General features: G+C 40.0%; 1 protein-coding gene across 1 annotated transcript; it reads left to right on the forward strand.

Moving 5' to 3' along the window:
- The first annotated feature begins 10433 nt into the window (after positions 1-10433).
- On the forward strand, positions 10434-15112 carry CD24 (CD24 molecule). Its single transcript, XM_039729740.1, has 2 exons — positions 10434-10591; positions 13058-15112. The coding sequence occupies exons 1-2, from the start codon at positions 10517-10519 to the stop codon at positions 13241-13243; spliced, it is 261 nt and encodes an 86-aa protein (XP_039585674.1). The 5' UTR covers positions 10434-10516; the 3' UTR covers positions 13244-15112.
- The last annotated feature ends 440 nt before the right edge of the window (positions 15113-15552 follow it).

The following is a 15552-nucleotide window of genomic DNA, read 5'->3' on the forward strand; positions in this document are numbered from 1 at the left end:
AAGTTCTGTGAGATTCTGACCAATTTCAGTTGAGAATATAGCCTCTAACTTTTTTAGCACTTTCCCCCTATACATCATAAAATATACATACATACATACTGGGGGAAGGGGGGGGGGGGGGAGAATGGTAAGAGTAATTTTCTTGCATTCATAGTGGAACATAGTGGTTTAAAACAGAAAAAAAATGTCAAGAGCAGCATGGATTCCCTTAGCAGAAATGCTACCTTCTCCAAGGAAGAAAAAAATCCCTCAGCCAAAACCCAACAAAAACCACCCCAAGCCTCTTTCCATACACCCCATTCTCTTCAAATCTTTTGGAATTTGATTTGTCTCGTGTAGGATTAAACTAATGATCTAACATTGCTGAGAGTGAAGTTAACTTACTCTTTGCAAAGCAAAATATAAGTATTAGTGCCTTTCTATGTTGTTCAGGAATTACACATCCATATTACACCTTCATATTGAACAGCAAGGTAAAGAGTGTGTCTGAAGTCACCCCGTCTTTTACATTTTAAAATGTGATGATACAGTTGCATCTCACAGAAGCAGAAATTAATCAGATGCAGAGGAAATGCAACTTGGTTGTCATGAACAGGCATCACGAATCTGATTTATCTCATCATTTCGCAACCCCAAACAGACACATCACCTCTGTCATACTTGCTTAATTTCCTAGTCCAGCTAAGAGGGCAACTGTTCCAGTTGTACTAGTTGGAAAGTACATCATGTTATTATTACATCTCAGTCATGAAAGCAGATGCTTAGCAAAGTTTTTTGGGCTTTCCCCCCCTCCACCCTCCCAGGATTCAATCAGCCCTGGACTGTAGAGGAACTTCAATGTCTCTCAGGTCTTCTTGTCAGACTCCCTCCGTGCCACAGAGTTGAAGGGTCATGAAAGAGAACTCCCAGCCTGGGTCAGTATGCGCCTTTTTAACAAAAAACAATGCAAAAATTAAGTTAAGAATGATTAATCCGGCCTTGTGTATATAGAACTGTAATTACAACCGAAATGTTCCGAGGGGGTAAAGACCTCAGTGTAGCTGTTCTCAGGCTACCATTAGATGGCAGTGAAAAGCTCCTCTCAAAGCAGTCATGGGCTCAGGCTTCCTGCACAAAAGGCTTTGCTTAAGCACTCAAGACTCTGAGCAGGATGTTCTTTAAGCTGCTTTCGGATGACTTTTTTTTTTTTTTTTTTTTTTTTTAATATAAAACCTCAGCAACATACAGTCAAAAGTTTCAGTTTCGGTAAGAAACAGTTATCATTCATCTCTGACAGATTCATGGTGAAGGATTTTTTTTTTTTAATTAGTCTGACCAAGATATGTTCTTGTCATGGCTTTTCTCATAGAATTGATTTTTTTTTTCCAGTGGAGTCATCTCCTCTCTAGGAAGGGTAATTCCTCTCTTGTTTGATTTTCGTTTTGTGTATTTCACTATACACTCTATGCCATTTACTCACGGGGAGATTAGTCTTTTAGGTTTGATAGCTCAGAGAAAAAATTCTCAGTAGCTTTTGACCTGTATGTTTGAATCTGTAACTGGGAATTCCCTCCCAACAGCCTAGGGTTTTTTGTTACCTTTGTTTTCCTGCAAGGTCAGTCAAGTGACAGCGCTGGGTCTGCTGACACTCATTGCATCTTAAAATAAAGAGCCCCATGCTGCCATGGGGCTCTTTATTTTAAGCTGTGAGTAGCTCTGACTGACATTCTGCAATGCACATCTCACCAGATTACTTGTCTCTGCAGGTTTAGCTCCAGCATTGCCTTGTTGAGACCACACGCTTTTTGAGTTACAGTGCTTATTTCAAGGTGAGAAGGTGACTGGACAGTGTTCTATGCATATTTATGCTGCCTGGCCAAACAGAGTGTTCCCATACGAGCATCACCTTTAAGTTTGTCCATATTCATTTGAATAATGAGCTTCCTGACTGCTAATTCACCTCTTCCAATGTCACACCTATTTGTAACTACTTAGATGTTCTTTTTTCTTATTCCACAGCCTAGAGACAATTCCTCTAGTTGGTTACTTGCATTCAATCTGTGACCAGATAATCCTATCATCTCTTTCTCTAAAGCCCTTCTCTGAAAAATAACCTTTCATGTAGCAGAATCTCCCTTTCCAGCTCTTCCAGTGCTGCCTTTTCAGCTGACATGCTGCTCTAAACTTTCCTTTCTCACACCATATAATCGACTGTGCTTTTACCATAAAACATTGTGTTTATTCTCTTTAGGATACCTTTAATATATTCAGATCCTATCCCAGTACCCTGAAACATCTGTTTCTCTCTACTTACCAACTCTTTGTGTTGTCATTTCGTCTCTTGTGGTAACAACTGCATTATGAACTTCTGTCACTTTATTCCTGCAGCCACATTGGTATCCTGCACAGAGAATCCCTTTCCAGAAGTGAGCAAGGTTTCACAAAGCACCTTTACTTGCAGTTTACTTATTCCTTGAAAACCCATCTTAGACATTAAAGATGGGTAATTAGGGGAGTAGGGGAAAGGGGATGACTTTCAGGTATTGTTTTGTATTTCTTTAAGTGATGGAGATACAACCACTTGTTAATGCAGCATTTCTCTTTTCCCCCCATCCTTTTCACTACCTGACCAATTTGGCTTTTGTATTCTTATAATCTTTTAAAGTAGGAGGCCACATTGAGCCATAATAAGAAGGAAGATGGAGGTGGATAGTGCAGATTGCTCTGCTAGCACTGAAGAAGTGCTGTGAGGCCACTCCATCTCAGAGCATGGTGAACCACCTAAACCAGAAACACATTGCTGCCTTGCCAGTGAAAACTGGTGTTACCTCAGTGGTTAAGCAAGTGGGAGGAAAACAGTGAGTAACTTCCTTCAGCCAGTCTGGTATCAAATCCAGCTACACCAAGATTAAAACTCTGCAGTTTCACTGCTAATTCTTTAATTTACCAGTTTGGTGAGAGCTTTGCAACAAGATTTGTTTTGTTGTTTCATCCTCACTTTGTTGTTTGCTAATTGTCTAAAACACAGTAATTTTTTGTAGGAAAAGTTATTGTGCTGATTCCCAAGACAGGATTTGAGACTTTCATTCATTCTGTAGTGAACGTGTTCAGGTCCTGCTGGTGTTGGTTGCTGCTCTAGGATTTATCTAGCTACACTAACAGTGGGTGGCAAATGCAATAAAAACTAAAACCAATCAATTAAGCATTCATTATTTGAACCTTATTTATTAGCCATAAAACAACATAGTCCATAAGCAAATGTTAAGTACTTTGAATTATTTGTTTACTTCTGTGTTTCCTCTGTATTCTCCTCAGATTAATGTCTTTAGTTACCAGAAATCAATGTTCTCTTTTCTAATTGATAGCAACAAATTCAAGATATACACATGGAAGTTTAGCACTATTAATTTCCAGTGGGGAAATTTCAATTGTCCCTCCATCTGTGTATAATTAAAGTTTCCTTAAAACAAGCAAACTAAAAGCCCCAAACAAAACCAAACCAATAATATTTTGTGTCAGGTTTGCTTTTAAAAGGAGAAAAAAAGGCTGAGCTTCTAGTACTTCAGCTTCCAGTGTGACTCAGGGACAAAGTTTTCTTGACTAGCATCTCTAAACAGAAGAATGTATCTGTTTCAATGCATCTTTGAGAGACATACACGCACAAAGTACTTCAGCTTCCAGTGTGACTCAGGGACAAAGTTTTCTTGACTAGCATCTCTAAACAGAAGAATGTATCTGTTTCAATGCATCTTTGAGAGACATACACGCACACACACACACACACACATAAAGAAATAATATCAATAAAGGTACAGTAAGGAGGGATAGAATTTCAGAATAATATTGCTTGGTGTCAAGGCTGTCCCACCCTTTCACAATGTCCAGCTCCAGAGGTGTAAAAGATGTGTAAATCACATGGAAGGAAGATCTGGGATGCTTTATCTCCCAGGGAAGCATGTCCTTGCAAAACTAGCTGTTTCAGCTCTGCGTGTTCTCATCACTGTGTGACCACTCCTTCTCTGCACCTTGCATAATGATACCATGTGATAAAGTATTCACCATTTAAAAGATACATGAAGTCTTAACACTCCTAGTGATACCTGATACATGTTTCCTTTCAGCAGTTCCTCTTTTCAAATCCTAGACTGGTCCCTTTTTTATTATGAATTGGGAAGAAGAGCTGATCTACTTTACAGATGTTTTAATCTTATTTGTTCTTATTTTGGTTTATAATATTGTGTCTTCCCATCCAACTTTAGATCTTCCTGTTTTTCAGATTTCTCCATGGTTCATTCTCATTACTTTGTTATCTCTGCCTGTCCTCTACTCAAACTAGAAATTACCCAGAAAAGATTACAAAAGAATAGCCCCTTCAGGATGCTATGCAGCAGTCATGGCTAGTAATTAATTCTGAACCTAGGTACTCCATGAGACAGCTCTCTTTTCATACAGATTATCTTCTTGACAACTGTGGGTAAAAATCTTCCCTGTTAACTGGCAAAGAGAAGGCAGAAAATAAACAACGACAACAAAAAAGCAAACCACAAAACCAAGGAAACAATAGCAAACAAAAAAATGGAAGCAGAATACAAGATCCAAATTGCAGGGTACAGATGTTCAACATTTCTCAGAAGATGATAAACACTTCCACTGCTATCAGAAAAAAAATTATTCTTATGCAGGGCTGAAAACATCTGTCTTGTAAAGTGTCAGGGATAGAAGAAATCCCAGCAGTCATAAACTAATGATGATGATTAAAATGACTAATAAGGATGCGGAGATTTCCAGTGTATATATTTTCATTTGTTTGGAAAGTAGCAGTATAGTATGAGGGTAACTAACTTTTTATCTCCAGATAAAAGTGGTAATGTGGAATATCAAATCCAGTGAAAGAAATCACAGCTAGTGCTCAAGATAATGCTAAGAAGAATTTGACTGCAATAATTGCAATTACTAATAAGTCTTATCATAGAAGGACAATTCAGAGAGATGGGAAAAGTACTAACATTGCACTCTTGCTCAAGAACTGGAGTGAGATAATCTCAAAATGGTATCAAACCACAAACAAAATAAAACAGTTGGGAAAAATTGTTCTTTCTAAGCTGCATCAATGGAGTTGTTGCATGCTGAAGTCTTATCTTGAGTAGAGTGTGCTACTTTGGAAAAGATTATCTAATTAAGACAGATTTGAGAGAGTACAAAGGAAAGTGACAAAAAAAAGCACAAAAATCCTGTGAAGAAAGCTTGAAGGAATTGAATCTGTTCCTCAAACTACAGGAAAATACGGTGGCAAATGTCAGAGTGAATCATCTATACTCTTTTAGGAGTCTGTGAAGAGATGTCAGCATCTCCAGGAAGTGATTAATGCATTTCAGATGTCTGTGTTGAAATGAGATTAATTACGTCATAGAAGCACTTGTTTCCTTTCATCATCCATCAAGGGTTTCCAGGGAGACTCGCTTCGATGTAGATGGCTGCTGTCATGCAACCCTTCCTTCTCTCAGTGCAAAGTGTCTGATAGGTTTTCAACCAGTAAACACTTTGTTACAGATCTGGTCATCATTATTGTCTGTGCACTTTACTATGCAATGCAATAAATTGTTGCAATGCAATGCAAACTTGCAGCAAAGAAGACTTAAGAGAAATATTATGCAAAGACAGTTTGGCAAACAAACAGAAGGTCTATGGGTGGGGAATACCCTTCACTGATTTTTTTTTTTTTCTGAGTGTAATGTTTAAACTTTTCTCAAATCAGAAGATGGAATGGATGACCTTTGGTAATTTTTACTTCTTCATGTCCATAGAGCTGTTATCTGACATTTTGCCTCACGAGTGAAGGAAAGCTCAGTCTTGCTTTTGTCCTATTCCAAGTTGCATGATCCCAAACAATTCCTGACCATGGAAAAGTTCAGGGCTTGGCTCAGGCCAGGGACAGCTACATACCGATATGCAGACTTAGCCTCCATCTCCTGGAGGCTGGAGAGTTTAATAGTGTGGGCAGGGTTAGACGTGTCAGTTGTCCTGAAGGCCAAAGAACAGGCTCTGCTACCATTTAATTTGTTTGTGTTGATGTCACCCAAGAGTTTGTTTGACTTAGGGAGAAAGGTGTGCTTTCAAGCAGATCTGAAGCCACACCTAATTGTGTAGGCTGACACCATCCCTTGAAGTCAGAATATCCATGGACATTAAAGCAGCAACCCTTACACATTTCTTCTTGAGACTGTTTTTGGAATCACAATTTCTCTTCTGCTTAAACTTCCAGGCTTACAATTCCAGCTCTGGAAATCATGGTTTTGCTTACTTCACAACTATACCTCTAACTAACCAGTTCAACACCTTTGTCTCAGATCAACACAGAAGGGAAGCAGTGTCACTGCTGGAACCCTGGCTCTGCATCGTGGCAGCAAGGCCCATGTTTGAAGACCTGTAGTTGAATCTAATCAACATTTATTACCAATAAATGGAGATTTATGTTACCACAAATTATGTCTTCCATTAAAAGCTTTACCAATAAAAATTTAATATGAACTGGAAGAGGAAATGAAATCCTCAATATATATTCCAAGTTCTTATCCAAGACACATGCCAAACAGCTTTGTCCAGTTGTCTAAAATCAGTTTCAACCTGTTTCAGTCTTATCAGTATTTCAGTCTTGTTCTGCAATGGTAGTGAAGATGCAACTGTAAGGAAGGGTGCTTCAAAATATCTGGCAAACTTTGATTTTATGGCTGGAGCTGCTGCAACACAGGTCCTTTCCACTAAACAAGCAGCAAGAGAAGGACCACCCTAACTAATGAAATACTAGGAAATATAGGAAATATTAGGAAATATTGGCCTGTGAGTTTCTCAAGGCATAACCATATGTTAAAATTGGTATCAAGGAAACATATCACCAGGTTATGTCAGTTTAGATCAGCATATGTGGGCTAGTTGATGAACACTTCAGAAATGGATTTCTCCAAATCTGTCTTTTGAAAAAACATCAGGTTCTAGTACATAAATACACAAGTTCACAGGTGGGTATTAACTAAAATAACTCATAATATGACTCAGGTGAGCACTGGGAGCTGCAGTAGCCTGAGCTTGAAATGGATGAAGATACTGAGAGGACCCACAAGGTGCAGTAATTTCTAATATATAAGTAGTAAGTTCTAGTCTATGCACAATCAAGGAGAGTGACGAGCTGGCTGGGGCAGCACAGGATCCAGTGATTCTCACTGGTAATTGATGCTCCTAAAATATTTTAGATGGATCAAGATTAGCATCTAAAAGGTAAGAGTAAATTAATGGTTAACTCAAAATTATTTCTCATTAATTCCACTTAATGCTCTGTCTCCACTTATTTTGCTAGAACTTTTAATTTAAATGTAATGTATTTGAATAAATTATTTATGTGTCTTGTAGACTTCTCTGCCTCCTTTTATAGGCAGCTGTTGGGGTTTTGTGCCAGTCAATTTAGCTGATCTTGTTTTCCAATGCATTATGCAGAGCAGCACAAGTTTTGCTTCTGCTAACTATGAGGAGAGCTATGCCTATTGTGAAGTTCAATCAACCTAAAAGTCACAGGCAGAATATACATATGAACTTACATTTAATTCAAAAGATCAGGGTCATTTTCTCCCTTCTCTTTGCTAACCTTTCTAATCAAATCCTGTGTATTTAAGTGGGAGAGGTGCTGAGCTATGGATAAAAACTAAAGGAAACAGAACAATGAGGATTCAGCAATATTTAACACTGTGTCTCAGCATGATGAGAACTCTAAGAGACACTGCTATCAAAGGGTGTTTGACTGAGGGAGCGCATTGTCTTTTCTGAAAGAAAAATATCTGAAGTTCCTTTTGGCCACCAGATAGCAGTACTTCACTTTGTACGGTTCTCAGCTCACAGCATTCCTTGCCTTGTCAAAAAATCCATATATTGGATCCTGGACTCTTGCTCAGATATATCTTTTGCAGAATTCATTATAGACTTCAGTTGTAAAAAAAAAAAAAAATAGAATTACGAATGCAGATGATTTATGTGTTCAGGGGGAATCAATATTGCAGCTTTCCTGAATGGGGAAAGTTGGTTGCATAAATCTAATGGAGTGTTAGGCATTATGATTTCCAATGACAAAAGTTTCAATGAAAACCTTGGTCTTAAAATATTTTTAGCAGTTCTCCCTTTCTGACAGTACATTTCCTTATTTATATTAGTATTTCAGGAATACTTCAAAAGGTAATTTTGGCCTCCAAACATAAACTTTACAGAGTTTTACTATTTCTGTAATTTATAATTTCTGCCAAACATTTTTAAACCTCGGTATTTTTCTTTATTTTTAAATAGAGAAACAGACTTTACAATATTTTTAGCAAAAAAAGAAAGATACCCTCATTTTCACTGAACCTTGTTAAAACACCAGAAGTGCAATACACTGAATAATAATAATAATAATAATAATAATGATTGTTAGTTGTATCATGCCGTATTGGTCCATGTCACCTTACAAGAAGTGTGCATCATCCTCTTTTTTTACAGTTAAAGACCTCAGGCAAGATGCCCAGGTAGGGAGAATGGGAAAGACCATCTGACTGTTATTCTCCCATTCTCATCTGTCCTGGTGTTGACATTTAAGTGTCTCAGCTGCTGCTTCAACCTGGAACAGCCAGTTATGATCCCTATGGGATCATGCAACAGCTGTATCACTTCCTTTTCTCCCAAACAAGATGGGAGAGATAATAATGGCAACCATCTCTGTCAGACTTACACTAGAATGTTCTTTGCTTTGGCTGTTGTAGAGCCCTAACTGGATTGCCTTCATTTTTCATCTCCTCCAGGGAATCTGGTATCAGAATCATGTGAGCCCTGACTTTATTGCTGTGATTCACATGACTTCTCTCACAGGGAATTTCACTTTTCTGTAGTGTTAGGCTTATCTACTGAATGAAAAGGTGACTTTCCCCCCCATTTGTGAGTCATTTAACTATGACAACCAAAACTAACTGTTGGCAAGGCATAGTAGTGATAGAAATGTTTTCAGCTTTGTCACTCTGTCATTTTGAGTCCACCACAGTTCTCTTTTTTCTCTCCTTATATCTCCATAATAATGAAAACCCATCTTCTGGCATCCAGCCTTCAGCAGACAACCAGTGAATATGCAGAGACACACGACCATCAGTTTGTTGACTGTTCCCATAGTTACTCTATTGACAGACTATGCCTCTTATAGTTAAGGGCTGGACTATGGCTGTGATCAGAATGAAGGAAATGGTGCTTCAGACTTAGCATAGCTCTCAAAAGCTCTTTTGTCCTGGCATAGAATAAGGATTGATACCTTGGGTGGTACAAAATGCCTTTATTTCTGGAAAAATAAAATTTCTATAGCTTTGTTGGGCATTCTGAAGGAATTAATGAAAGACTTAGTTTGGAATGAAATATTATTGTCCAACAGAAGTCCCAGCACCTGGTTGTATAGTGCATCTCTCCACATTTCCTGTGCTTTTGGACTGCCCTTGGAAGCTCTTCAAAAGCAGTCCAGCCCCTGAAGATGGCCAGTGAGTTATGTAGTGCTGGACTTACACTTTGTTCCAAGATAAACAGAAATTATGCAGTTTTGAAACCTGCTGATTTGTCTGAGCCAACAGAAAATCTTGCTTTTCTTTTAAATAGAAACAACTGCTTTGTGACAATGGAATCAGTCTCTTCTTTGTAGTTTATAAAGTGGATACAGACAATTTTTGTTCAGTTGTCCAAGTACTGAGACATCTGAAAGGTTGTGTCAGAGCCTCACCAAAACAATCTTCAGTCAGCCAAGGGGGGAGATGCAATAGAAGTACAGAATTTACTGTGCCAGAAGGTAGGACCTCACCTACACAGAGGTTACAGCTGGAAGAACTTTGTGTCCCACTTGTTACATAGGTTTCTTTAAAGAATAATGGTAATAATAAAATATTTAGATCCAAAGAGTGCTTGAAATTGCAACCTGTGGTCTGAAGCCTGAGCACTGATAGTGGGGCAGCTCCAAACAAGATGGGATCTTAACTCCCCAGCTTTTTTTCCACTGCTTCAGCCATTTAGAAATATTTACAGCTGCTTTTCCCTTTCCTTCATGATTTAATTTTTTTTCTAATGGAAAAAGATTATGTTTTTATAAACAGAAGCGTTTCTCTGGAGTAACCGCAGCTCAAGCGCCACAGCCCTGTGCCAATCCCTCCGCACCAGAACACGGCGCCGGCACTGGAGAGGGGCCAGCGCCTGTAAGAGCCCGAGGGGCAAGCAGAGCTCCGGGTTTGTCCTGCCGGAGAGGGGCCGGCGGGACCCGACAGCCGGGGCAGGGGGAGCGGAGCCGGGCAGGGGGAGCGGAGCCCGGGCAGGGGGCAGCAGTGACTTGCGGGCCGGGGGGCGGGAGCAGCGGTGCGGGCGGAGGAGGGCAGCGGCGGCGGGGCGTCACGGCAGCCGCGCCGCTATAAAAGGGCCGGGCGCGGCGGAGCGGCGCATCCCTCTCGCCCGCAGCCACCGCGGCAGGAGCAGCACCAGCATCGCGGCGGGACAGCATCAGATGGGCATGGGGACGGCGCTGGCGGCGCGGCTCGGCCTGGGGCTGCTGCTCCTTGCCCTCCTCCTTCCCACGCAGGTGAGCCCCGCAGCGGCTCGGCGCTTTCCCCCGCCGGCCCAGGGCGAGACCCTCCCGCCCCGAGCGGCGGAGGGACGGGCTTCTCCCGAGAGGGGCTCCCGCCGTGTGCGCCGTCCCGGAGCCCGGCCGTGGGTGGCGGGCGGCTCCTCCGCAGGCGCGGCGGGCGGCGGGGCGAGCCCGGAGCCCGGGGATGGCGGTGCCGTGGATTACCCCGGTCAAATCGAAAAGGATGAAGTTGGAGTTGGCCGCCTTTTTTTTTTTTTTTTTTTTTTTTTCCCCGTGGGATCCTCGAGGGAAAGCCGCGGAACCGCGGTGTGAGCGGCAGCTGAGCGCTCATCACGCCCCGCTGATCGGAGGGAGAACGGTCCCTCCAAAGCCGAGAGAGCTCCGCGAAGGCACGAGTTGTGCAGCGGGACCCGGGTCTGGTCGTTCCCCCGCCCGAAGGTGCGGGGCTTTGGGGCTGGTCCTGGGCTCGGCTCCCGGCAGGAGTGCGAGGTCTAGGGAAGCTCTGGAAGCGGAGGCGCCAGCCTCTGGCTGCTGCGCTGGCCGAGCCTTGCCCTTGGCGCAAAGGTAATGGATGCAGGAGCCAAACGCTTCCCCACAGCGGCCAAGCCGAGCGGGGCTCGCAGGTTCCGTGTTGGTGTGTTGTTCCTAGAGACCACCCCTTCAAAAGGGGTGAATAGCACAGAATCAGAAAAATGAACAGCAACGGCGTTGCTGGATCGTGTTCCCTCCTCCTCTCCTCTTTGTTTGCAAGAAAGGGCATTATCCCTTCTCCTTTGTGCTCAGTGGAGTCTTGCCCTTGGCAGTGATTGAGAGAAGGATCAGACCCTTTGGGTTTGGGTATTTATCACATTTATCGCATTCACGTTGAGAAAACGTCTGAGGTCCCATCTACTGTGATGCTGGGGAACTTGGACATAAGCCCATTCTCTTCCACCGAAAGAAAAGAAAAAATTGAGCAACTGGTTTTCTTGTTTAAAACCCAGAAAACTTAAAATATACATAACCAAGAGTGGAATGATGGTGGAGTCTTCGTATGAAGACTGAAAAAATTCCAGGGCAGGCTGGGACTTGCCTTGTAGGTTATTAACTCAGCAATTCACTATTGATCACTTTCAGACCGGTTTGAACAGAAACTTCAACGCAGCGATTTTTATCCTGCAGTCCTCAATTGCTTCCATCACGGTGCCGATTGCCAAAAATGCTAAATACCAGAAGCTTTACACCATTTTTACGTTTTTCTATTGTATGCTTTTTTTTAGTAGGAAATACCGAAAGAAAGTACTTATGCAGTTTTCTAATTAATTTAACGTAGACTTCATTGCTTCAATATTGAGGGATTGATTTTTTTTCTTTTTCCCTGCTAATCTATTTTCTCAGCAGCACTAAAAACATGAGAAAATAAGGACACTTTTGTGGACAGAATTACTTATTAAACTAACTAACCTCTTTTAAAAAATATGGTTTTACTTGTATTAAGTCTAAGAGCTTACCAGAATGCTCTGGTAGAGTTTTCTGCCATGGAGTGGAAGCCAAGCTTTCTGGACTATGCTCATTTTTGGGGATGCAATAAGGTGATTCTTGCTCTTGTTTTTAATCCTTGTGTTTCACACGCTTTTTTTTTTCACAGGAATAAAAATACTTTAGGTTATCTTTGAAAATTTTCCTGTGCATATGTAGGAAATAACTTGATATTGATGTTGCACAAAGTGCAAGTTTTTGTTCTGTCACTATAATGCAGAGTTATGAGGGGAAAAGGGTATTTTTATTTTGCTTTCTGTCAGCATTTTAAAAATTTGCTAATATATGTTCTTTTCACTGCACTTTTTTTTTTGAGTGTGTCTTCTAGAATGCCACTAGGTTGTGATTCAATCAGTATGGTTTCATTGTTCCAACTTCTGCAGTTCAGTGCTACCACAGCAAGATAAGAGAGGCTGAAGTATTAAATCCACTCACATTAAGCCCCACCATTGCTTCAAAGGAAGCCACAAACCAGCCCCAGAAACAGTATCAATACATTCTTGACCGTTGTTTCCTCATATTTTTGTTTGTGGCTTAGTCTGCAAAGGCAGACTGCAATTCACACAGTTGTTTGAAAGTCTTTCATATCCTAAGATCTGCCTTTACATAGCTCTACATTTGCTTTTTTATTTTTTTCCTGAGGTTTTTTGAAACCTATGTGTCTTCTGATTTAGGGAAGGATTAAAGGATTTCCATAAAGTAACAGTCATGTAAATACATTTAGGAAAATATTAGATGTATTTCTTTAACAAATCCCACACGTGCAATTCAGAATGTCTTTGTCCTTAAGTGCACAATGCAAGGCGTGAGCATTTGTATCTATCATTGGCTGCTGTGTCTGAGGGGGGCTACACAGTGTTCACTGCTACTAATACCTATTCTGACTTTTAAAAAGAGACAATATAACCCTTTTTGTTACTTCCCCTCCTTTCCACATTCTAGATCTACTGTGGTCCCAATGGAACAAGTCCAACACCTTCAAACAATTCTTCAGCAAGTTCCACTTCTCTGTCAGCTGTCACAAATTCAGTGAACAATACCACCACTCACGGACATGGAAATTCTCTTCACTCAACCACAAGCCTTTTTTTCATTCTCTCAGTTTCTCTTCTGTATTTTTGCTGTTAAGAGACTCTGGCATGGAAATGGCTACCACTCCCCACCCCGTTTCCTGAGCCGCCTGAGATGGCTACATCTCCAACCCAGCATGAGAAGAAATCAATCCAAACTCCACATCAAACCAGCTTGGTTCCACTCCATACTCAAATTAGTACCAGTCTGACCTAGAGAAACACTCAGTATTCTGACTTTCAGAGCTGACCAGTGTGAAAAGATCAGCTTCAGCAAGGAGGTAAAATTATGAGCTCTTTCACCAAATGAGTTGGAATCTGAAAAAACAAGATGGAAACAAAAAGAGACAGTACTGACAAACCAAATTTAAAGCTGAGAAGAAATACAGTATCTTATAATAAGGATGGATAATAACACTCCATGAAGAAAAAAGGCTAGAGAGTTTGCCTACCATTTAGAATAAGGACTTTAAGAGTTTTTATTTTTTGTTTAAGTTCAAAAACATCAACAGGCTCATAGAATCTCTAGAAAACAAAGAAAAGCTCAAATAATTCTTTTTCTTGCACAGCCTGTGTGGTTATAACTTATGGGTATTAGGATGTATGAAAAAGAAACATCAGTGAAAAGGGTTTCTTCTAGATTTCATTTGTATTAAATTGTAACAAGGCTAAAATAGAATAACAAATTTTTTTGCAAAAATCCTCTTATTTAACCCCTGATTCCTAATGAAATGCTTAGCCAGGCAGGGCTAGTTTTGAAATAGCTAAAACCCCACCAGTTTTCATAAGAGTGGAATTATTTATGGTGGGAATTTGAATTTGACATTTTATTTAAATTGTTTGTATATTAAACCATATGTGCCAGAGAAAGGAGGCGTGGAAACATTAGAAAAAGTACCAGGAGCTTTTTGTAAATGAAATTCAGAAAGAACAAACAAAAAAGTTAATGGATGTATGTCTCCTATTTCCTTTATTTCTCCTCCCAAGTTGTATAAGCTTTTTGCTCCTGGAACTTTCGTCAATTATGAAGGATTTATGAAATCTTATGAGTAATGTTATAGTGTTGCTTTTTTTTTCTTTTTTCTTTTTATTTTTTTTCTTTTTGGCACAAGGTGAATAACTTACTGTTTTTTGAAGAGTTTTAATTGTGATAGTCTACTTTAAACCTGGGCTAATATTTGTGGTGGGGAGAAGGAATGGGGAGAGGAGAGCAAACCGCCAAAAAAAAAAAAGAAATTAAATGAACAGGTGTTTGGAATATGAAGACTGGAGTCTTGATTTAATCACTGAATTTAAAAATTACCTTTGTAAATACTACTTTTTAAAAATTTTTTCTGAATCAAAATTGCTACACTTGCACAGATTGTTTCTGTATCATCCAACACTTTAGAAAATACTATCTGGTACTTGATCTTAGCAAGCTTTGTTGAGGAGGTTTAACTACCTTGATGATGATACCTTGTCAGAAAAAAATTAACTATGTTGATATGATCACATGTGAATGTACATGATCATACCACTGTCTGTAGATATTTATCTCAGTATAAGATCATGTCAAACATGAGTGGCTCTCTAATTTTTTTTAATACACATCTGTCTTTCAGTTACATTACCACCAATTCACAGTATCATATATTAGTAGCAAGCTAACACAAATTCATGTCAGTGAGTGTACATGGACATTTCCTTATGCTTATCATTTGTATCCAGTAAAGTGTTAATGATTGTATTTTGTGTTTGTGTAATAATGCTTTGATTTATTAGCTACTGATTTTCATTGAAAAAACCTGTAAATAAACAGTGGGCAGGCAATGCATTCTAGATGCACTTCCAGACACTTCCACAAAAACTTGTACCTTGCCTGTGTTAAGTGAATGAACTGTTAAGCAAGATGGTGTATGTGATTAAAAACCTCAAGGTCTAGAAATGCTGAAGTGTAATTAGTTTTATTTCTCTGGAAGGTTTTGTGCTGCTGGCAGTCTGGATTTAGCTTTGAAACCAGGGAGTGAGATTTGGTTAGCATCTCTATTAACTACAGTAAGTTTTCCATGCTTATTACAGACTCTTCCCTTTCAAAGCATGACTGTGTGTTCATGTTAGACAAACAGTGATTAGACAGAGTTTTCTTTATTTCTTTTGGTGGCAATGAGCAGTTTTCCTTACCATGGCTAAAGCTGTTTCTCAGCTACTGGTTATCAAGCAATGTGAATTAACTGCTTAAGGTTTCTGCCTCCCACAGACTACATTAATAGAGTAGGTATATCCCAATAATACAAGTTGAACCATGCTTGATGAAGGACAGAGACTGGAAGAGGTAGGAATTTATGCAAAAATTGCTTTAAAGCAAAAATTAACCCGATGAGCATT

Source organism: Passer montanus, unplaced genomic scaffold (genome assembly GCF_014805655.1).
Source record: "Passer montanus isolate IOZ18808 unplaced genomic scaffold, ASM1480565v1 scaffold11, whole genome shotgun sequence".
Lineage (NCBI taxonomy): Eukaryota > Metazoa > Chordata > Aves > Passeriformes > Passeridae > Passer > Passer montanus.

Coding starts and splice junctions, on each gene's coding strand:
- CD24 (XM_039729740.1), top strand. CDS start 10,517: ATGGGCATGGGGACGGCGCTGGCGGCGCGGCTCGGCCTGGGGCTGCTG. Junction 10,592..13,057: donor CCCTCCTCCTTCCCACGCAG/GTGAGCCCCGCA, acceptor TCCACATTCTAG/ATCTACTGTGGTCCCAATGG.